General features: G+C 41.1%; 3 protein-coding genes across 3 annotated transcripts; 1 reads left to right on the top strand and 2 right to left on the bottom strand.

The window, feature by feature from the left end:
• Positions 1 to 1955: 1955 nt before the first annotated feature.
• Positions 1956 to 5866, bottom strand: tfb2m (transcription factor B2, mitochondrial). The gene is made up of 9 exons (XM_068741812.1): positions 5579 to 5866; positions 4934 to 5117; positions 4661 to 4752; positions 4205 to 4358; positions 3746 to 3894; positions 3567 to 3656; positions 3325 to 3369; positions 3051 to 3199; positions 1956 to 2706 (listed from the first exon to the last, which is right to left on the bottom strand). The coding sequence occupies exons 1-9, from the start codon at positions 5864 to 5866 to the stop codon at positions 2517 to 2519; spliced, it is 1341 nt and encodes a 446-aa protein (XP_068597913.1). The 3' UTR covers positions 1956 to 2516.
• A 995-nt stretch (positions 5867 to 6861) lies between these two features.
• On the top strand, positions 6862 to 14010 carry LOC137917759 (saccharopine dehydrogenase-like oxidoreductase). The gene is made up of 12 exons (XM_068760491.1): positions 6862 to 7107; positions 8334 to 8446; positions 9049 to 9129; positions 9638 to 9767; positions 9974 to 10023; positions 10120 to 10250; positions 10998 to 11115; positions 11452 to 11571; positions 11687 to 11743; positions 11835 to 11946; positions 12150 to 12231; positions 12866 to 14010. The coding sequence occupies exons 1-12, from the start codon at positions 6909 to 6911 to the stop codon at positions 12954 to 12956; spliced, it is 1284 nt and encodes a 427-aa protein (XP_068616592.1). The 5' UTR covers positions 6862 to 6908; the 3' UTR covers positions 12957 to 14010.
• A 549-nt stretch (positions 14011 to 14559) lies between these two features.
• On the bottom strand, positions 14560 to 21311 carry gcfc2 (GC-rich sequence DNA-binding factor 2). Its single transcript, XM_068740149.1, has 18 exons — positions 20963 to 21311; positions 20627 to 20728; positions 19829 to 19990; positions 18952 to 19197; positions 18750 to 18850; positions 18348 to 18496; positions 18056 to 18239; positions 17754 to 17877; positions 17638 to 17680; positions 17253 to 17350; positions 16919 to 17118; positions 16694 to 16838; positions 16218 to 16339; positions 15925 to 16001; positions 15635 to 15701; positions 15404 to 15550; positions 15145 to 15281; positions 14560 to 15054 (listed from the first exon to the last, which is right to left on the bottom strand). Exons 1-18 carry the CDS (start codon positions 21309 to 21311, stop codon positions 14922 to 14924), a joined length of 2586 nt encoding a protein of 861 aa, XP_068596250.1. The 3' UTR covers positions 14560 to 14921.
• Positions 21312 to 22037: the final 726 nt, after the last annotated feature.

Raw genomic sequence — 22037 nt, 5'->3', positions numbered from 1 at the left:
CAAATTGTACAGTATTCCAGTTGCAAAGGAATACTTCACACATCACATGGAGAAGGGCAAGTCAATTAGAACACATATCGCAGATTTGTGCACATTGCATAAACTGCAAAACCATATTTATATTCGATATTTTGGTTCCCTCGTGAGACAAAATTAACAAACATATATATTGATATTTGTTTTTGCAAGCTATATACCATGCAGGAATTTGCTTACAAATTGTGTTTCCCAGTAGCTGTCCTGCTGATAAAGTATCGCCAAGGAGTTATCGATCCCGGAAGCCCGAATCTGTGAATGTCGTGCCAGCTTTACCGGACTCTCATCGTCACACGCCCGCAGGACGGTAAACACGTTTGAGTACACGTTATCTCGCTAGTGTTCGACTCACGGCTGACCAAAGTAAACAGAAGCGTCAGGCTGCCAGCGGCGACAAGTCCAACCACCGACGTGAAAATGGTTAGCAGCTAGCAGCTAGCAGCCAGGAGGCTAACTGACGTAGCGAGAGCTGGTTTTAAAAGGTAGAAAGCTAGCCTAGCATTCAGGTGCGTTTACAGGGAACGGGAGATTCGCCTGGTCGCGGTGATGTAATGCAGATTATCTCCCGCTTCTCGACGACGCTTGTCGTTTGAGTTTTCAGAAAACATCAGTGGAAATCTACTAATTAATGCTAACAACAACTACACTACAATGCGCCATTCTAAGTAATGCATGCTGCTGTTGCTAGCTAACGTGAGCTACACACTAGATACACCACCTTTAATGGATTAGGATTTAAATAAATGTGACGTTACTTACGACCGGCGCGGCGGACTGAACCGTAAAGGCTCCGGGCATCGGGCGGGCACTTTGATGGAGGTTAGCGGCGGACAGCGGGGGGTCGAGCCTCTGAGCTGTCATCAGCCCTCCGCTCTGCGCTGCTGTGTACGAGGCTGCCGACGCCAAACTCACTATCGCCACCTGCCGTTTCCACGATGTCACTACGTGGAGTTTTGTTTTCTAATGTTTGCAAATGAGTAATGACTAAACAAAACGCAATACAATAAAAGATTTACTTGCACAATTCACGCTTACATTTTTACAGAACATCCTGGAATATATAAACTTTTATTTTAAACTCCTCTATGCTTAAAGGTGCAAATATATGAAATACATTTAAATGAAGTAATCTGATCCCAGCTTCCTTTTGGAGTTCCATTGCGTATTTTGTGTGAGTCAAAACAAATTAACTCGGATCAAATTCATAATTTAATCACCCACTGAACTCAATTACATATCACAGTGGATAATTATGAAGTTCTGCTGCATTGGTATTTTATTAGTCTTATCTTTCATGTTGGGAGGGGGGACGGGCCCCATCTCACAAAAAGTTATCCAAAATCTGCTTTTGCACATGGATCGAATCAATTTTTCTACAGCCCGGGAGCCAAACACAAAATTCCATCCAAGCCTGTTGATGGCATCTCCAGATATTCTGCAATCAAGCAGCATTCAAACTTTGGTGATCATGTAAACAATTTCATGTAGTGACTGGTCAGTCGATTGTCTTCAAAAAATGCTTTCTAGTACTGTGGGTTTTACAACTATATAAACTGAAATTCTGGAGGTTCCAAACCACATTACCTCATATGTGGCGCGTCTGCCAACCTCTAAAGTCAAGTCAACTCCAGAGACTCATCGTTAGCTTGAGAGATTGGTCTTTTTAGTAGACTATATTTCAGAATATTTCCATCAATGTGTTGTTCAGTACAAATTTTAGAACAGCCTAATATTCTCACTCAATGCAACCAGGAAGGTCAGTTGGCCTGAAGGAGTTAATATGTCCAAAGCAAAAATGGAAGAAAAAAAGTAAATCAAAGTACTTACTTTAAAAACAAGACCAAAATATCCCCTTTTTTTTTTTAACTAAGAATGATTTAATGATTGGTGTCAAAATTAAATACACCACTTAAAATGTACATAAAACAAGACATTTTAGACACTGGACAAGTTAATGCACCTAAAATGAATATACAAAAAAAATATAAGCTATGGTACAATACAATGAAAAACAAAGTATTCCCCCGAATACAGATATCCATTTTGAAAATCCTATTAGTTAAATGCTGGGTTGTTTTGTGGGTAACTCACCAGCACATTTGCAGTCGCAACAACACTTCCTATGTGCACATACTTTCACATTTCAGATTTACAATCCCACGTGCATGACGCCGTGTCTCAGAGGTTCCAACTCAATGCATAGATTTTGTTTTTTACATGATTGAACTGATCATCAGGCATTACTTCAGCAACAATGTTTATACATTTTAATTGCAGAAACCCATTTCTATCTTCCTGTTCATGAAACAAATGATGGGGGAAAAAAGGAAAGCATTTATTTATTTACTCTAAAATTCGGTCTATGACTGTCTCCCATTTCTTAAAGTTGCAAACCTTACATTCACTTACCGGTACTCTTATGTTATACATTAATTTGTCTAATTTTCAAAACACTATAGACTTGGCCTCTCTGTATATATTTAGCACCAACCATTTCTCTCTGTGTTCTCCAACATCTCCTTGTAAAGCCAGCTCTGATTGAAGTCCTGACTCTTGTCCATCAGCTGGAACAGCCGCAGATACTCCTCTGGGAATACATGGCCTGTCAGTACGTCTTCCTGCATGCCCATCTCCGATAACAGCTTACTGCCACTATCTGGAGACCAGGGGCTAGTTCAAAAAACAAACAAAAAAAGAGCGATAAATAAACAAAAAGCAAATGAGGACAAAATACATGTGAAATGATATGTCCGATAATTTTTTAGGTGTGTGGAAGTACTTGGGTATTCCACTAAAAGCCATTTCCTGTCAGATAATTCACTCGGTGCAACACACACAGAATGCCATATCGCTACTGCACGGCATGTTCTTAAGGCTGCGATTGACCTGTAATCACGCAAACTAACCCATGTAATATCATCAAGTGCTGGACAAATGGTGCCGCTATTGCATTTGTAAAATGGTAATTCATTATAGCATACATGTTATGACAGTTTTGTTAGTCCATTGCTTACTTGAGTCTGTCAATGAGCTTGATCTTCCTCTTTACCAGACACTGTTTGACCATCATTAGCAAAGCTGGAGCATTAAAAGGAGTGAGACCAGCAGAAAACAGATCAGCACGTGGACGCAGGCGCACCAGACACAAATTGTCTTTGTCACACTGAGGGGAAAAAATTGGGACATGGGGAAATGTTTTTGTTTTTTTTTGTTTTTTATCAGTTGACAATATCATTCAACTTTACAAGGCCTAGTTGCCGAGTCTGCACCGAGTCTGCACTCTCTTACCTTCTTAGCTTTGGATGAAGACATCAAAAATGAACCCCGGGGCTCCTGCAGAGGCAAAGATGCAGAGGATGACAAATAGCAGACCATCAATCAGGGACGTTTGACGCTTTAGTGGTACAATCATCTGAAGTCATTAACTTCATGGTACAAGTATCATAACACAAAACAGTGCTAACATGCCATTTTCTTCATTCCCCCCCAGGTTTACTACACTTGAATAATCCCACTACCTTCCACTTTACCTTGTGCAGTAGTTCAATTTCACAGGCCATCTGCCAGAGGACAGAACAGGCCCTGTAGTTCTGCATGTCACCTGGTTGTGACAACAATTTCTGATGGAAGAAATAATCATATTATACATTCATTTAATAAATTAAGAACAATAATTGAAGAATTTAAAGGATCCAAGTTATTCTTTTACCACGTATTCCTTCTCACTTATGAAGAGGTTGAGCTCCACTCTTCCATACGTGTAGAAAGATAGCTGTTCAAATAAAGCATATATCATCTTCAGCAGCAAGCCACGCTCCTTGTTTTGTGGCATGATACCAAAAATCTTCACTGGGATGTCTAGAGAGATATACAAATACACAAGCATGACAAAAAAGGCAGTTCAGACGGAGGCATGGTAAACTATACAATGAACAGTGTTTATTCTGTGAATCATTGTTTATGAAAAAAAAAGATTACACTGATTCCAGCAAAAACATTTCTAAATGGAACTACACCACTGAAAATCAATTTTGCACATTTGTTCAAATCCAATAGTATTACAGTAATACTTGTTAAAGAAGAGGTGGGTTTAGTTTATTGCCAACCTCTTTGTGCAACTCAATTTGTGTAAGAAATCATTTGTAACATGACAGTGTCTTTTTCTCACCATCAGTCCAAGCAGTCTTTGATATTCCCAGGTGCGTAAAGAGAATGTCGGTGAACATGGCAGGGGGATTAACCGACCCAACGCCAAAGGGGTCCATTTTAAAGAAGTCGCAGTGAACCACGTCCAGCTGACCATCAAGTCGACCTTCCAATTCCTAGAATATACAATGTCATTTATTGGCTGCTACACAAAGAAAAGAAGAAGCAATTATTACAAACCTAATTTAAAAAAGATGGCGTGGTGTGTACAAAAATAATAAATAAAAATGTTAATACCTCAAAATGTGCTCAATTGAACAGTTTATAATTCATTAAAAAGGGCCAGTGCTGGATTAGTTGTAAATTGCCATTACTGACACTGGCAATGATATATTTTCCCTTCTCAGACACCAAGAATGGGTTAATTTGCATGAGAAGACAGAGAATGTTGTCTGATGCTGAGAGATGATTGTATTACCTGTAGATCACGTAGAAAGAACTTATCACCTTCAAGAGCAACGACTCTCTGAGCTCCAGTATTTAGCAGTGTCCTAGTCAACACCCCAGGACCTTTAAAGAAAAACAGCCATAAACACAATATACTATTTTACTGCTGAATTAAAACAAGGACAGCAAATTATTCACTACAACACTCATCTAAAAATAACTGTTCAGTTTGCCAATGGTTACACCAAAATAGAAGAAAGTCAAACACCAAACAAATGTATACTGTACATCAAGTGTTCAATACCTGGGTTACATTCAAAGAAGATTGTTTTGTCATCCTTAGGTCTCAGGTATTCTGTTACAAGTGCAGCCAGGTCTGGATCCGCTATTAAATATTTCCTATTTTTACGGGCTTGTATACGCTTTGTGTTTGTCTCCGTCTCCCCAAGGTCCAGAAAGTCATACCTGCTTGTTGGACAACGTTGGTCCTGGAGAAGGCACATAAAGAGTGAAAACAAGTGAAATGCGCGACACAGGATATTGACGACCACTGTTAATCTTCTCATCGACTTTTTTCAGTTTACAACACAAACTCAAGACGTGTTAACGTGTGCATTTTCTCCTCATACACAGTGGTTCAAAGTCGGTAGGAAAATCTCCAGAATTGCCAAATACATAGAGGAAAAGCAGAACTAAAACATATCATGGGTAAAGACACAAAGAGAAAAGTGTGATTTAGACCAGTCCATTAAGCATGCGTCCCACAAACCGAGGCTGCAGTCCTGTAGCTGTCAGCTAATTTTACAGACTTTCACCACAGTATTTGAGGTAAAAATGGAAAGAAAAAAAACATACCTAAATTCATAGCATACAGATTTTGTAATTCATTGTAGGATACAGCAGAAGTCTAGTTTCTAGAATCAAGCAAAGTCAGAGGGAAACGGCTTACCTGTACGGCCACAGCAGACAGGTTTCTGTGTGTAACTGATGAGGAGGGGGGCGTCTTCTCTGCACACGCCTGTTGAGAGCTTGTACCAAGTGTGGGACAACCAGGGCCTGAAAAGATGGGGTCCAAGCTGTAGGCCCTTTTATGACACGCAGGAGCCCAAGGAACACAGACACCCGAGGAAGCCACATGCAGCAATACTGCTTTGTGCAAACAGGATCTATTTTTAATGGCGTGGCAGCAAGTGGAGCGCATCAACAATGCCATCGTCTGACAAATCTGAGCGGACATGGTGGACAGCTGGATCTGCAACAATAGAGCGAGGATTGGGGAAGATCCTCAAGATCACTGGCTGAATGAGACGGAGAGAAAAGGAATAAAAGATGTTAAGATAAATTGGCTTTCTATCCATGATAATTACTTGGTGATATCTGGGCAACATCTTGACTGAACGGTGTGAGAGTAGGTAACTTGTTTATCTACAATATCTAAGGAGTCAACAGTGTGGATGAAATCCAGATTATACGATTTTATTATTCTACTTGACTAAGTTATTCGCCATGCATTTATCTCTACTTGTTCTAAAGAAGGTTTAACGGCTTTATATCTATCTATTACTCTGCAAAACCACAGACTATACACATCAGCTCGAAAGAAATACAAACTCTCATGTAATTTGTTATACGTTGTCACTGAACAGTTTATTAATACTGATATCAACGCTGCTAGCCAAACGCTAACACTTCGGGAATTAAAACGTATTCGGTGGCATTTTACCGAAAGGAATACGAACATACCTTTTTGAAATATGTCCAGTATTTCCAATTATGAGTACATAACGGGCTTAATTATCGCTATTGTCCGTCAGGTCGCAGGAATTCTGTGACATTGAACCTTACAAGAACCTGACCCCACGATTTACGCCTCTCGTGGTGTCGCGGGCGCACACGAATGACGTAAATGACGCGAATATCACGCGACTAATGTAATAACCAATGAGAAGCAGAGGAAGTCCATAAAGTTGCTGCGATCGCTTTACCGTAGTATTAAATAAAACTAGGCTGTTATAAAAAGGGGATTGAATGCTAAAAAGTGGAAAAAGGCTCGATTTGATAACGTATTACAAACAGGTTATCTAAAAAAAAATTACAAGTATATTGGAGCGCAATTGAACGTAGTTGTTTTGTTAGCAAGACATTAGCACAATATTGCTACGGAAGTAGACAAAGACGCGCTGTCAGTGCTCGAAGCCCCGCCCCCGTCAGTCTGTCTGTCTGTCTCAGAGGTGGAGGTTTAACGCTGCGCTCTTAACTTTAATCTTCTTTCTGTCGCGATGGCGTGCGTTGCGACGAGCTCCAGCAGGCCGTATCACCTGGTTATCTTCGGAGCCTCTGGCTTCACCGGACAGTTTGTTGTAGAGGAGGTGGCCCGGACGGCTTCCGAAGGTCCGGATGGCTCTCTGAAATGGGCCGTGGCAGGCAGGAGCAAGCAGAAGCTGGAAAAGGTTCTGGAGCAGGCCGCGGAGGTCCTCGGTACGTCGCGTTGTGTGAACATGCATAATAGCTGCGAAGGAGATGGCTTCTAAAAGTGGCTGCGTTGTTTTGACTGATCTATAGCCAAATTGATCTCACTGAGACCGAGTAGTTTTAAATGACTGAACTTAAAAGTAAAAGTCAGGTTGAAACCGAATTATTCAATCAATCAGTAATCGAAAGGGTATCTAGAAAGACTTGAGTCTGCGTTTGCTTAGTATTCAAATAAACTTCATGAAAGCGTATTATAATATTTTTTTTGAAGATAAGATTTTGAACTGAAAGAAACACATTGGTGATATTTTAACGTAAATAAATAAATATGAATAATTCATCAGTTCACTTTTTAAATCTATGCCTTTTTTCATGAATACTTTTAAGCAGAAATAATTGTTTATTATTCGAAAGATAGAAATGAGCTTTGCACATAATTATTATGTTGGATAATCATTAAAATAGATTAATATTTTACTGTTGTTGGTTAATTACAAGAATTGCTTGGTAATTAATGTACTATTTGGTGTCTCATCCCTGAATTATTTCCACCAGTCCCAACAGAAATAGAAATGTCATCTGTCTGAATGTAAGCAGAACGTGGAATGTGATTATTTATGCTGCTTTTTTCCAGGTTGTCTATTTGTATTCTGGCGACACACTGACATGGAAAATGAACTCTATAAATAACTAGATCAAAACCAGGGATCTATTCTTCTGTCATGCTGGTGGCATGAGTTTCCAGGGGATTAGATAGTCATTCTATTGCCCCCTCCTCTTTGGCTTTCTCTTCAGATTGTGCAACAACTGGTGGAACATACCTGCTCATTGTTTAGTCCACTTTTTTTTTTAGCACACACCCAGCCTGTTGGCTGTTCCAGATATTCAGTCGTTCTGCTTATTCAATGGACATGAAAGCGTGTCTGTCTTTGCTCTCACAATCCCCAAATATTTATGATGGCAATTGCTTCTTCTTTTATAATATATTGTATTGAAAAACGTGCTATATAAATCCGATCCATTATTATTATGGCTTTACACACACACACACACACAGGTAAATGATATTCAACTCTTTACACCTGGGATTAATGACTATTTTAGTTTACCAGTTTGTTAACTATGCTGACAGATTGTTCGAGAATGGTGAACAAACCTTCTACAGTAATCCACTGCCGCTCCTTTCCTTACAAGGTGTGTGTGTGTGTGTCCCCGTTCGTCTGTCCGTCCAGGTAAGCCTGAGCTGAGGTCAGAGGTTGACGTCATTGTGGCGGATGTAGGAGAACCAGACTCGCTGGCAGCCATGTGCAAACAAGCTGTCATTATTCTCAACTGTGTGGGGCCTGTAAGTAGATTCCACAGAACTCGGTGTGTCTCTTTAACCAGCAAAAAACTCACTTTTTAAAATCTCTCAAATAATTTTCAAGACTAACCGTCTCATAGGTTGGACATAGCCCCGTGTGTCTTCTCTGTCTTCTCTTGCTTTTCCTATCTTACACACACACACACACACACACACACACACACACACAGCAGTCTTGATTTACACAATGAATGCTACTGTCTTTCAGCATACAGTAAGTGGTATTGTGTACAATTGGAGTACAAAGTATGTTTTCACCGCTACGTGGTGTCCTGTGCCTCATCCACGTTCTTGCCTCAAAGCAAATGTTCCACGACAATAGCCGCTATTGTGGTTAACACAGAGGAGCGTTGAAGTTAGCAGCAGGCGTTTCCCGTTGCAATGCACCGTGGACTGTGTAGCTGCAGTTTACAACATGAAATGCATTTGTGGCGTTTCTGTGTGGAAATCCAGTGGAGGGGCCGTCTATTTGCTGCACGCATAATTCTTGGATGGTCATCCAAGAACCTTTAGAGAAAGATGTTATAAGATGCAATCAGGTGAAAGGAAGTTGTTGAGAAGTGTGTGTGTGTGTGTGTGTGTAGTATAGGTTCTATGGCGAGCCCGTGGTCAAAGCCTGTGTGGAGAATGGAGCCCACCATATTGACATCAGTGGAGAGCCTCAGGTACGTTCATTATTCTGCATTTTTCTTAAGTGTGTGAAAACTGAAAATCACTGATCAACTTTATACATCCAATGGATTCAAATTTATCGGTTGATATTTTTATGAACATATCAGTATTAAGCATGTATAAATGACCTGTAGACGCCCTGACATTCGCCTTTGCTGTTGTTTGGATTACATGAGAGGCATCCTGGATTTCATGCTGCGGTCAGTTAGACTAAAGTATCTCTGAGCTGGCTGCCTGACTGCGGTTTTCCGTCGTGGTCAGATGCTGCTCTGTGTAACGCAGCATGCCTGACTGAAACACAGTGAACATTCGGGCAGCCTAACTGGGTCGGCTTTCCTTTAGGCAATTTTCATCTTTGCGATTCCTCGAGATAAGCAAAATTCCACAAATCTGTTGAGTCAGTACTTGCTGTAACGGTCCGTTATTGTTCGATAGGCACTCTACGCAGTTTGGTATGTTATTGTACACGTGTTATGTGTGTTTCTGTTTGGCTGAGTTCAGTTTCTGGAAGGAATGCAGCTGACCTACAACAGTCAGGCAGCTGAAAAAGGCGTGTACATTATTGAGAGCTGTGGCTTTGATTCCATACCTGCGGACATGGGAGTCCTTTACACCAGAGAGCAGTTCAAAGGTATTCTCCTATTGACTTCCCAATACACCCGTGTACACAGAATGATTAACAAATAGAAGTTCATTGTGAAAGTCAACGCTTGTTCTTCCTCGATCCGAGTGCCATTTGTATACCTAATGTGATTGAAATCTGATCACCAGATGATTCTGATGCTAATCCATTACTATTTATCATTGTCATTGTTATATTGGCTTGTTTATCCACAGGTACGCTAACTGCAGTAGAGAGTTTCCTGACTGTCAAAGCAGGACCTGACGTAAGCAATGATGCATGAATCCCTGCTGATGCCTTGTGTCCCTTTTTACTTGTTTAAAGCCCATTTCTTCCTCCTGTCTCGGTCTTCCTCCACCAGGGTGGATGCATCCACGATGGCACCTGGCAGTCGGCTATCTACGGGTTAGCTGACAGTCCAAAGCTCCAGAGTCTCAGGAGGCAGTTTAATCACAAGCCTCTCCCGGTTGTTGGCACCAAACTGAAGCGCAGGTTTGTGGAGCACTGATCTTTGCAGCTTCCCGAAAAATCTGATATTTTGTTTGTCCTCAGTGACAGTTGGACAACCAGTTTGACAAACCACTGATATTGTATAATACAATTAAATGAACATCAAAATTCAGTTATTCAAGTCTTTCTTAAAACTGGTGTGGAAACAATTCCATTGAATCAAAGACTATGAAGTTAGTCTGATTTCTTTTGTGCATGAGGAGGCTAGTCGGAAAGGATCAATACGGAGAGGTGGAAGAATCCAGCAAGCAATGTTTAAGTATTAGCTACCAGTTTAATGGCTGCTCGTCTTTCCGGAGTCATCACAACCAAACACATTATCCTAGTGTTTCCTTTTTAATAGCACAACTCAAAATGTGGAAAACAAAAATCTCAAAAGAATAAACAAATGCAAAGATTTAAATTTCATACGCCATAAACATTCCTGTTCCTCCAGCTTTGACGTCCTATCATTTGCTGTGCATCTCAAATTTGAGAGCTTTGTGCGTGATGCATGTTTAAAAGACACACTTAGGCCATCCTTGTCATTGCCTTCTGTTAGACAAATAGTGTGGTTGTCAACAAAGAGCTGATTTTACAGCTCATATGTAAATGTTAGACGAGTTTTGTCTAAAGCTTAAATCCAACCATCCTCCAGTACAATCAAGAGCATGATCTATACAGTCCCACACATTAGTATGCCATTAAAGATGTTGCATTCTGTGTGTGTGTGTGTGCGTGCATTCGCAGGGGATTATTGTTCTTCAGTGATGACATCCAACAGTATGCAGTTCTCTTCATGGGTTCTGATCCATCTGTTGTGAAGAGAAGTCAGCGCTACCTGATGGAGGAGCATCAAGCCACACCGGTCCGTTCATGAATGGCTTCTCCTTTTTACTTTCTATCGGCAGTCTTTGCATTCATTTGTCTCTAATGCTGCACTCTTTAAAGAACAGCCAAAGAAATGTTTCTGAAAGCTGCTCACTTTGTGTCATCTTCATTCTTTTCGCCTTGGCGTGCGTCTCACAGGCAGCGTTTTGTCCTCCTTGAGTTTCAGACAACAGAAATGAGTTCTTGGCCGTGTGAAGGTTTAACTCGTGTCCTCTTGTGTATGGGAGTTGTGTCTTTCTGAAGATCTAAGTTGTAGACAGGCTAACTTGGTCTATCTTAAGACAGTTTTAAGGGATTCACTAATGTGTTGCAGGTTCAGTATGGAGCCTACGCAGGAATTGGGGGAATCATCAATGCTATAAAGCTGATGTTTGTTGGCATGCTGTTCTGGTTCTTCGTCAAGTTCAGTTTTGGACGCGACCTGCTGATAAAGGTAAACAAACACACATGTAATACAGCATAATGGCGTTTACTGCCACGAGTGAGTATGCAGAGTACACAGACCGTGTTTTGGCCCTGATGTTTATTGCTTGTTCCCACCTCCTCAGTACCCCGAGGTTTTTTCACTTGGATTTTTCACCAAAGCTGGACCGAGTAGAAAGCAGGTGAGTGACAAAATATGTACATCAGGAGTTTACTTAGAAACGTGCTCTGTTTTCTGATATGTGTAACTTGGTGTTTCACTTTGTGTATTAGATTGAAGGATCGTCCTTCCAGTTCGCCTTCCATGGAGTAGGCTACACGGAGGGGCAGGACCCTTCCCTCGGAACACCCGACGGCAAGATCCGCACACTGATTCAGGGACCAGGTGAATAAAAATCAGAGTATAAGGAAGAGCAAGCACCAGCTTTGATAGCGCTAGTTAACCAAATAAGCCTGAAGCCCAACAGGATCATGCGAGTGTGTTAAAGGTTCTCTTGTTTCTTCTATCAGGGCTAGATTCAGAATTTCAGGTAGTCTGTCCTGCTCTGTTCAAGGCCTTTCTTGATTTCTCTCTGCTGTTTTTTTTAGAGTCTGGATATGTGGCCACGCCCATCGCTATGGTACAGGCTGCTCTAACGGTCCTCATGGAGCCCACAGCCCTGCCTAAGACGTGAGTTAGTCTGTCTTCACACTCAAATACAAACCCCAAAAAATAAAACCATTCTCAGCTAAAGCAATATTGAACTTTATATCTGGTTTATGCTTCTGCAACATTGACTTATTGCAGTTCTTGTGCCTGGTAGCTCATGTTTTTGTTTAGTTTTAGGAGGATGAGGCCGGTCTGTAAACTGGGCCCTTATCCGCAGTTCCAAAAAGCTTTTATGATTTATTGTAGCTAAATTAATAAATGCTGTGATATTTTAAATAGAAAGACTAAAAGCAGGGGGAATAACACTTTGCAATAGCAACATAACATTGTTCTGTGGAATGAGAACATTTTTAATCTTCGCAGACTTGATGTAAAATTCAATATTTAACATGTTTTATATCAGTGTGTGCAAACCCTAAGAAACAAGTCAGCTGAATCAAATCCGATCCAGATTATTTCCTCTCCTATGTTTATATACTTTTAAGTGTTTCCCAATAGTACAGGAATGCATCAGCTACAAAAACATAACTTATTACTGTATATCTTACTTTTACAGTATAATTGTTTAGCATCTGTAATTACATGATACGGTGATACTGTGATTTTATGTTGAGTCTATGATTTTAATTAAATTCTGGCTTTTTTCCATTTCTAGCGGCGGCGTTTACACTCCAGGAGCTGCTTTTGCAAAAACTACTCTGATCGACCGCCTCAACAAACATGGCATCCAGTTCTCTGTTATTTAATTTTCACGCACCCCCCGCCCTTAACTCCCAGCCAAAGATCGTAAGAAACACGACTATCTAAACGGGTCCAACTTGGTCCACCACCAACATTATTTTTCCTATTGAGAAATATCTTCGGTTATAATTTGCTTTCGAGTTAATCAAACACATTGAAGACAAAAATGTCACTCACATTAGCAATGTACAAACAGGTGGACTTTTCAAAGGTTCACCTGAAAATACTGCCTCCTGTATCAGTGTTGGAAGATAAAAGTTCTCCAGTGTAGACGCATTGTCTGTCTAGCCTGCAGTAGCTTCAGCTGCATAAGGATAGTACTAAGTAGCTGTACACAGTAGAGTACACAGTAGCTGGGCCTGGGTTGTTCTCGCCTGGCAGCCTCTTGCGTGTTTGTGCACAAACTTGCACGCCTGTCTCTCACAGCTTGTTAGTAAAACCTCCCGGCACCTTAGTTTGACAGTTTAATAGACGGATCATCACTTTATCTGGCCGCCTTTGAATTTAACCTTTTATTTTCTGCAAATTAATGTTGCAACAATCACATTTCAGCATTTGAGCCCTGTCAGAAAATGCATCAAGTGTCTTCTTGCAACTGAAAGGGTCCCTGCTGTTAAGTGTGTGGCACGTTTGATGTTTCTTTCAAATCTATTTCTCTGCTGAGGACCGGAATCGATGAATCAACAAGGTGATGGCGATCTCTAGCTCGACTTTTTTCACGTTTGGTTTTCGGGCATTATGGGTTTAGGATTTAGGGTTTTGTTTGGGGCAGCAGTAGCTCAGTCTTGGCTCGGGGACCGGAGGGTGGCTTGTTCAAGTCCAACATTGACCAAAGTATGGATTGTGAACTGGTAGCTGGAGAGAGGTGCCAGTTCATCTCCTGAGCACTGCAGAGGTGGCCTTGAGCAAGGCACCGAACCCCACAAACTCCTCCTCGTATGACCATCTCGCCATTATTTGCAAGCCCTTTGTGTGTCTGTGTGAGTGTGTTGTGGCCTGTATGCGTTATATATCGAGTGCAAAAAAAATTTGCCCACTGGGGATTAATAAAGTTCATTAAACCTTAAATCTTGTCTTGGCGTGCTCTTCTTTGTTTGAGCCTCGGAAATGAAGCCAGTTCTGCCTGTCAACAGATCTCGTCTTCCTCACAGTAACACATTTACCTTTTATACAGAATGTACTGTAAATCAACCCTCAGAAAGGAACCGCTGAAATTAAATAAGGTTTGTGAGCTGCTACGCAACTTGCATTGCGCTGCACTCGCCTAATGGGTGTCATTTTTGCAGTTTGATTCTAGAATTTAACAAGCTAAATGATAATAATCCCTCAGACCACGACACTAAACGAGTTCTGCAGTCGCCCCAGTATCTGTAGTTCAAACTTGATCGTCATTACTTTACTATGAACTCTATACATAGTCATTTTTGGGGGGGTGTAGCTGAAGAAATGACAGGAAGTGGTGCTGGTGTGTGGTGGGCATGCAGGAGTGAAGCCTCTGTTGACGGGAGGCACGTGTTGCGCCCTGTAAATACCCTTTAAAATGACAGTCTGAATAAAACTCCAGATATATTAATGAAATACAAATATTTATTAAGAATACTTTTCTCATGTACAAAACAGACAGCATAATCACAACTTTAAAGAGTAGAAAGATGTATTTTCCCCACACCTTTGTTCTTGGCATTTTTTCCTGTTTTCTAAAATAATTCTTATTGGTGTTTAACTTTGGCGCCACTTCCCACACACTGCTGTATATCTAGTGACTGTTTTCTGTGCTGGTCTGACAAGCAGTGGATATTCCTCTACGCTGCTCTAATGGCTCTCAACATTTCCATTCCCATGTGTGCCGTTGTTAAGCCACCTTTTCCACAAGGTTAAACGCGTTCAGTTCCTGTCCAGCACATTGTCTTTGCTTTCAAACTGCACTGTACTGTTGACTGAATGAAGTTCTGTTCCATCACGTTTGTAGCTCAGTCCTTCTCCTGGTTTAACAGTTGGTGAGAGTAGATGACATCTTCATAGTGGTATTTCTCTGCTATAGCCATGATGGAGTCATTGCACCGGATTCTGCTCAAAATCTGCAGCATTTCAACCACAGCAGACCTGGGGGGGGGGGGGGGGGGGGCAAAGGTTTGAATATAAATTATTGAAAGCAATAAAAACATTTTTGAAAGTTTCTGTTTTAATAATCACCTCGTGTTTGTCTCTCCAGGAGGCTGCTGTTTGCAGATGGTATGAACTTTCTCAACTAGGTGGTTTCTGAAATTCTGGAGCTGAGGCAGACAGACAGTTTCTCCTTTTAGCCAAGAGAGTGGCAGACTATCTGCGATCTGTGGAAAGAAGAGAAGCAGTGTGAGGTTAACCAACAGAAACCACCAAAACGCTATCAAGATCAAACCCCCAGGAGCCACAAGCACACACGATACACAGCAAGAATAATAAATGCAAACACCTTTTTACACGCAAGGACGGCATTGTTGTGCGAAGTCTGACTGCATAGGGTGATCATCAGGTATCGGTTCAGCAGCTTGTCCAACATTAGTTCCTTCAACGCAGACTCAGGAAGCAGCAAATCCCATTTGGCCATGCTCCCTAACAGCTAATAAAGGACAAAACAATCGATTAAAAAAAAAAAAAGAGCTGGAAAATGTAATAAACAAGAGTAGAAAGTATAAAGCAGTACTTTAATGGCTGTCAGGAACTGCTGATCCCGGAAGAGACACTGAGGAGACGTCTGGTCTTCTAAAAACCTGGATAGAAAATAAAACTGTCTTCCTAACATGATCTTACAATAGTACAAGTTCAAGGTCCCTGATCTACAGTTTCATGAAATAGGTTCAAGCCAAGGTTCAATAATTGAGCACATATGTTTTCCAAAATATTGAAGAGCATCTGGAATGGTAAATAGTTTGTTTTCTCCTTGTTACTACCGTAATTCAAATAACCACCTAAGAGGTTAGAAAATGAACCTACTTTTTGGGGTAGAGGGGGATGAAGATATCTTCATCCACACAACTCCTCAGTCGGCAGATCACAGCCTCTATGAACGCCTGCATGGGATACATTAAACATGGTTAACACAAACATGTGCATATACAAATATACCATGTTCATGTTTTTCATGTTGCAGCTTATTTTTCAAACAGGAACTAAAGACAGTGTGAAGCATCGGGCTAATTGCTTTTACTGAAGGTTAATAATTGTCAAAGCTGAAAGATTTCCTTGTCAACCATAACACCAGCATATTACAGAAGTGTTGACTTTACCTTTCCAGGCTTACTCTGCTCCCTATCAAAGATGGAATAGTCTTCCTTCAATCTGTGACAAATATCAGACAGGCAGTCTGACTGTTGTCGGGATAAGGGATCCCACACCAGCTCCGCGTACGCTGAATAATGACAGACAAAAGAAAATAGTCTGTAGACTAATGAAGTGAAGGATGGCATGCTGAAGGTTGAGAAAACAGTCAGTAAATACTTCATTTCTCCAGGGAAAGCATGCGCGTCATTGGAGTTAAGCTTTACAAGACTATAATGTGTAAAGAAAAATGTCTTACCAGTTAAAACTGGTTTCCAAATGTTAAAAAATGCAATAAAACCCCCATGAAGTGAACAAAATTAATGGTAGTTGCCTGTCAATGAATACGCCACATACTGCGTTTATAAGTTGCTGAACAGGCGCCAAATTCTTTGAGTAGTACAAGATAGGTACAAATGCAGGTGAAAAGATGCGTGTTTATTACCTGTCATTTTGGGAAGGACATTCCTTTCTATGACAGCAGACAGCGTCTGTCTGTCCGTGTGCTCCAGCTCCTCGTGGCCATGGCCGTGACAAAAGGTCTCCACAGCTGTGAACCACGGGAGGGATTCAACGTCCCCTACGGCATCCTAAAACATGCAAATCCCTTTAGATAAGAAAATGTACATTTATATATACGAGCTAGTTCTGGGTTTGTCTCAACAATTACCTCTAGCGGATTCCACGGCAGTAACTGAAGTCTTATGATGGGGTTTAGCAACTTGGGCAAACACAGGGAGATGTAAGCGTTGTGATAAGAGTCAGAGTAAGATCCTCTCCATTCCTCGAAGCGGTGCAGAATCTTCTTAACATCGCAGAACTCGTCTTGGACATCAGAAAGCACCGCCTGGGACCTCAACAGGATATCAGCTGGAGAGGCAGAGAAATGAAGTTGGAGAGTCAGACAATAACAGCAAAGCCACCAGTGACGAGACATAAAGCAGCCTGGCTGCCAAAATGGAACTCTATGCTGAACAGACTGCAGAATGAATCTGATCCCTGACCTTTGTTTTTCTGCAGCTCATCTTCCTCTTCTGCCGAGAGCTGTGTGTCTTCAGGTATCTCAAAATCTTCCTCATTTCCAGCACCAGTGTCTTCATCACTGCAACATATCAAACAGATATCATACACACTTATATGTGAAGAGCGGAATACCAGTTTCACAAAGCTGAGAAATACAGCATCTCTTATCGCAGTACTTATGCAGAGGTTTTTTTTATTTTGTACACGTTTCTAACTACAATTACAAGTTGTTAATATATAACATTGATTTTTCATACCGAATAAAAAAGTAATCAACCAGAAGAACATTCAAATTTTGAATCTTGACCATTTTGAATCAATCACACGCACACACACACGCACACTCACACACACACACACACTCACCCTTGTGTTCCATGGGCTGAATCTCCACTCTTATCATCTGTGCCATGAAAGAATAAAGTTCACGTAAATATTTTGTCTGACGTTTGATCACAAATACAGGCACACACGTCACTCACAGCTGAGCTGCTGCAGACGGTCAGACCGCTCCTTCATCCTGTGCCGTCGCCGTGCCAACAGTGCCTCCATCTGGTCAGACAGCAGAGCATGCAGCTCCAGCTCCAGTGAGTTGATTCCAACAACCTGTCGACAGTCACACACATCAGTTCAGGCTTCTTCAGTAAGTCGATCATTATTAATAATCTTCAAAAGGTGGAATCTGTAAACTGAACACGAATGAAAGTTCTATTATACAAACGTCAACAATTATTTGACATATTTGTTTTATGTTAGAGCTACATTAGCGTTATTCATCACCCACCTTCTCCCGTAAACACTCCACCAGGTTGTGGACATAGAGGGTCATAGCCCTGTAAAACCTAAGCTGGCTATCTGAGGAGCATTCCTCCAGAATCTCCAGAGAGCTTTTAGCATTCTCAGCATCACCCTCCATCCTCCTCAACTCTGCTTGCCGTGCTCTGTGAACTTCCTTCAGTGAATCTAGTCTAGAGGCAAAAAAAAAAAGCAAATTAATAAAAATCACTAAGAGATGTCAAGTCAAGAATACTACAAATATACTGTTTGGCAGTAGAACATAATGAAAGAAAACTTACGTCCCAGTGATTCTTTTCCTGACCATCATGACACTGACCAGAGGACGGGTCTTTGGGATTCTGACCCCTGCTGAGGACTTCTTCTGTTTTTTCTCTTGCCTGCTGATGCTGCTGCTGCTATAGATGCTGGATTCGCTTCCAGATGGGCTCTGTGGATAATAAAGGAAAAATAAAGGGTGGCGACGCCCCACTGGGACAAGCCGAAAGTACAGTAGTAGTAAAGGGTGTCAAGTATACAGTACAGAGGGAGCAGTACACGCAGATAAAGTTTATGTCCTCAGAAAAAAAAAGACTATCTTCCCATTTGAGAGTGGCCAGTCACTAAATGAAACAAGAGATCAAAACACATTGAGAAAAAAAAAAAAACACTTTTAAAGACAAAAGGGAAAACGTCCGTCCTACCTGTCCTCCTGGACGTCTCTTGACTCCCTTCTCAATTTGTGTCTCCTCCCAAAGATCCTGCTCTTCTCCATCAGTTCCTGAGAGACTATTATCGCTGCCTCCTGGATTAAAAACAAACATACAGTATATAACGGCACACCGAACATTCACCGTTTCATGCAAGGCCTTAGAATTCCAGCTGCCATTTCTCCCCTTCTCGTACCAACTTTCTCAGCAATTCTCTCTCTGAGGCTCTTCAATCTTGGCGCAAACTCAATTCTTCTCTCGTGATCATCTGACTCATCATCATCTTCAACCTTGTCTTCATCATCCTCTCTACTGCAGTGATCAGGGGTGCTACCAGCAGAACTCCGGCCATCTCTGCCCAGCAGAATGAAATCTTTCCGGCCTTGAATGGCCCGACGCTTCCGCCTGGCTGCCTGGATCTCTTCAGCCTTAGGAATAATTACTGTAAAGACAAATGACAGCTTCATTATTGCAGGCTTTCACAATATACATCACAGAAGTGTTGAAATACACAAATGCACGAACACAACTTAAACTCTAGTAAGCTGGAAAATAAAATTGGCTTCTTAACAATGAAGGACAATAAATAAATATTCAGAAGCATCCTTTAATGTTCATCAGCTATTAAAAAGAGAACATTTTATACCACTTACAATTAGTTTAGTTTTATTTCCTAAAATGAGTCCCATCTATCGATGCATGAAGCGTTTATTTCCCCATGTATAAAAGGGAGGTATGTTCAACTGGTTGTGATCTAAAATGTCCTCTCTAAAAGCCACTAGATACTACAGCATGCTCCTTTGATCTAAGTGTAACTAGAGACATAGAATTGGACCTGATAACGGCTCATTTATCACTAAAATAAGGCCAATAAGTGTAGTTGCCTTTACTGAAAAGCAACTACACTTGAAGTATAAGGTACACCAATGTGAATTTGACATATAAGTATGCAAGTTATTCAATACCAAACACTGATTCTGTCTTTTCTCTAAAACCTAGCCGTCTCTGAGGAGTAAAACGAAAAACCTAAAACCTCACTTTCACTTATCTTGAACGAGAGAGAGAACACAAACCTGGCTTGGCAGAAGAAATGCTGGTGTCTGACATCGAGCTGATGGAGGAAGACGCAACACCGCCATCACTGTCACTGTCATCATCAGTGTCGTCAGCATCATTTTGGGTCGAAGCACACGGTGATGCGGGACTGGCAGGAAAAGATGGGAAGGCATTTCCATCTGCAGAAAACGGAGCCAAAACAAAAGGTTTGTTATTATGCAAACGTAAAAGATAGATATACTTAATAAATACTAGACACTATAAAAGTCCTAAACGCTATTTTAAGCAGAGATTTATAAGACATAAGACGTATTAAGCTGTGGCAAGGAGTGGGTGTTCAGTGTCGGCACCTCGTGAGACTAAACATTTTGTTTTCCTCTCTGCCAGATTTGACTGGTTTTTTCAATGAAATCATAACTTCATCTTCATCAAACTATACTACAGTAACGTACATTTTGAAATATTAGGACATTGATTTAGTTGCCAGTTTATTAGTTTCACTGACAATTGTTTTAATATTCCAGTCTCTCTTCATTTCAAGAAAAGATTCCCACATTAGAACAGAACAGCCCATCAAGTGAAAATACAGTCGAATGAACACCTGCTTAAAACAGCTGAAACAAAAACAGACCATAATACTCTCCATCAAGTTGGAATTTATTGCAGTGTTCTATTCAACGGCGTTAGAGTGAGCCACGCGAACGTAACGAGTTTGCACACAGCATGTATTTAGTGAAATATAATGCATGTGATTACATTGTGTGTGTAAAGGACATGAGAGCAGTGTTAACAGCACGAACCGGCCGAGCACACACCTGCACTTTGGGTCGTCTTCGCACGCGAAGCCTCCTTCCTTCTCACGCGAAAGACCACGGCTTTCTCAGAGGACTTTTTCAGTTGAAATGTTGGTTCCTCGGCTGAACAATAAAAAGCAAACCAGATCCATGAGGGAAAAACCAAAGGCAGCCATTTCATCTAGCGTCCTCCTCAGTGTTTATATAGATTGTTGCTTTTTGTTCTTTCCTCTGGAGGGAGTTACACCGGGAGGCCCATGACCGTGGACTGAATAGCTGTGACTAAGATTAAAAAAGGACAGTTAAACACTGTTTTAGCTATTTCACTGTTTGTGCTGTTTATTATGAGGGCATGACGTTTCACATCCGCAACATTAAATGCAGTCCTACCTTCTTTGTCTTCAGAGAAACTGAGGATGGCGTTTGTACTCTTCTTAATCGGGCATTTATTTCTCTCCTTTCTTTCGTCTTTCTCTTCCAACGTTTCCGCATCTTCTCCGTCACTCCTGTCCGTTCTGGGAGGCGTCGCCTCCCGCTTGGAGCTGCAGGAGATACCGCGGCTCTGGGCCAGATTCAAAGGCTTCTGAGCAACAACCGGGGCTTTCTCATCTTCCTCTTCATCTCCGCTCTTCCTCTGGTTATCCTCTTCTTCGCTTGAGTTGTATTTTCTCTGCCGAAAATTACGCCGGGGCTTTTTATTGAACATTCTGTTCAACTTGCTTTGCGAGAGGAAACGTCAGGGGACTAGGCCGGAAGTAAACCGTAATACGTCACGTCAGAAATCGCTCAACAAGGTCGCGAAACTATCGTAAACCAGCCGCAATGTATTATGGGACATGTTGACACTTTCCTTGGGGATCATGGACTGCAAGTTAGTAAATATTGTCCACGTTTTTAAATATGAATATAATTTCACCCACTTAACCTGTCAGATATTAACTTTCACGATAGTTTTAGTTCTCAGGTGAACTGCAGGCCTCGCATGAAACTGGGTTGTGCAATATTCTATCACGAGGAGAATGTTGGTGCTGTTTAAAAGACTTTAAGTATCCAAAATTAGAATAAATGCATTTTAAAATATTTAAAATACAGACTGTTCATAGTCTTTAGATATTCTGACAATAGCTCATCGATGAGGACCAGGTTTATTAAATCTCGACACAATTAGACACATATATATTAACACTATATATATAGTCACGAAATGATATTGAGCAAAACTTTTCAAATTTAAGATAAAAGCCTCAAAATTTAGAGTATAGAAGCAAACCACCGTCATTCTTTTTGGTCACAACATGTCCTTATAATCAGAAAAACAATCAAATAGAAAAGCAATCGGAGAGTGAACACCTCCGAAAAGCAGCTCATTCCCCTCATAATCGGATTTACACATTCACATGGTGATCCAGATCATCGGCAATGATCTGGATGA

Source organism: Brachionichthys hirsutus, chromosome 1, assembly GCF_040956055.1.
Source record: "Brachionichthys hirsutus isolate HB-005 chromosome 1, CSIRO-AGI_Bhir_v1, whole genome shotgun sequence".
NCBI lineage: Eukaryota > Metazoa > Chordata > Actinopteri > Lophiiformes > Brachionichthyidae > Brachionichthys > Brachionichthys hirsutus.
Note: the sequence above shows the minus strand (reverse complement) of the source record. Positions and strands in the feature narration are given on the sequence as shown.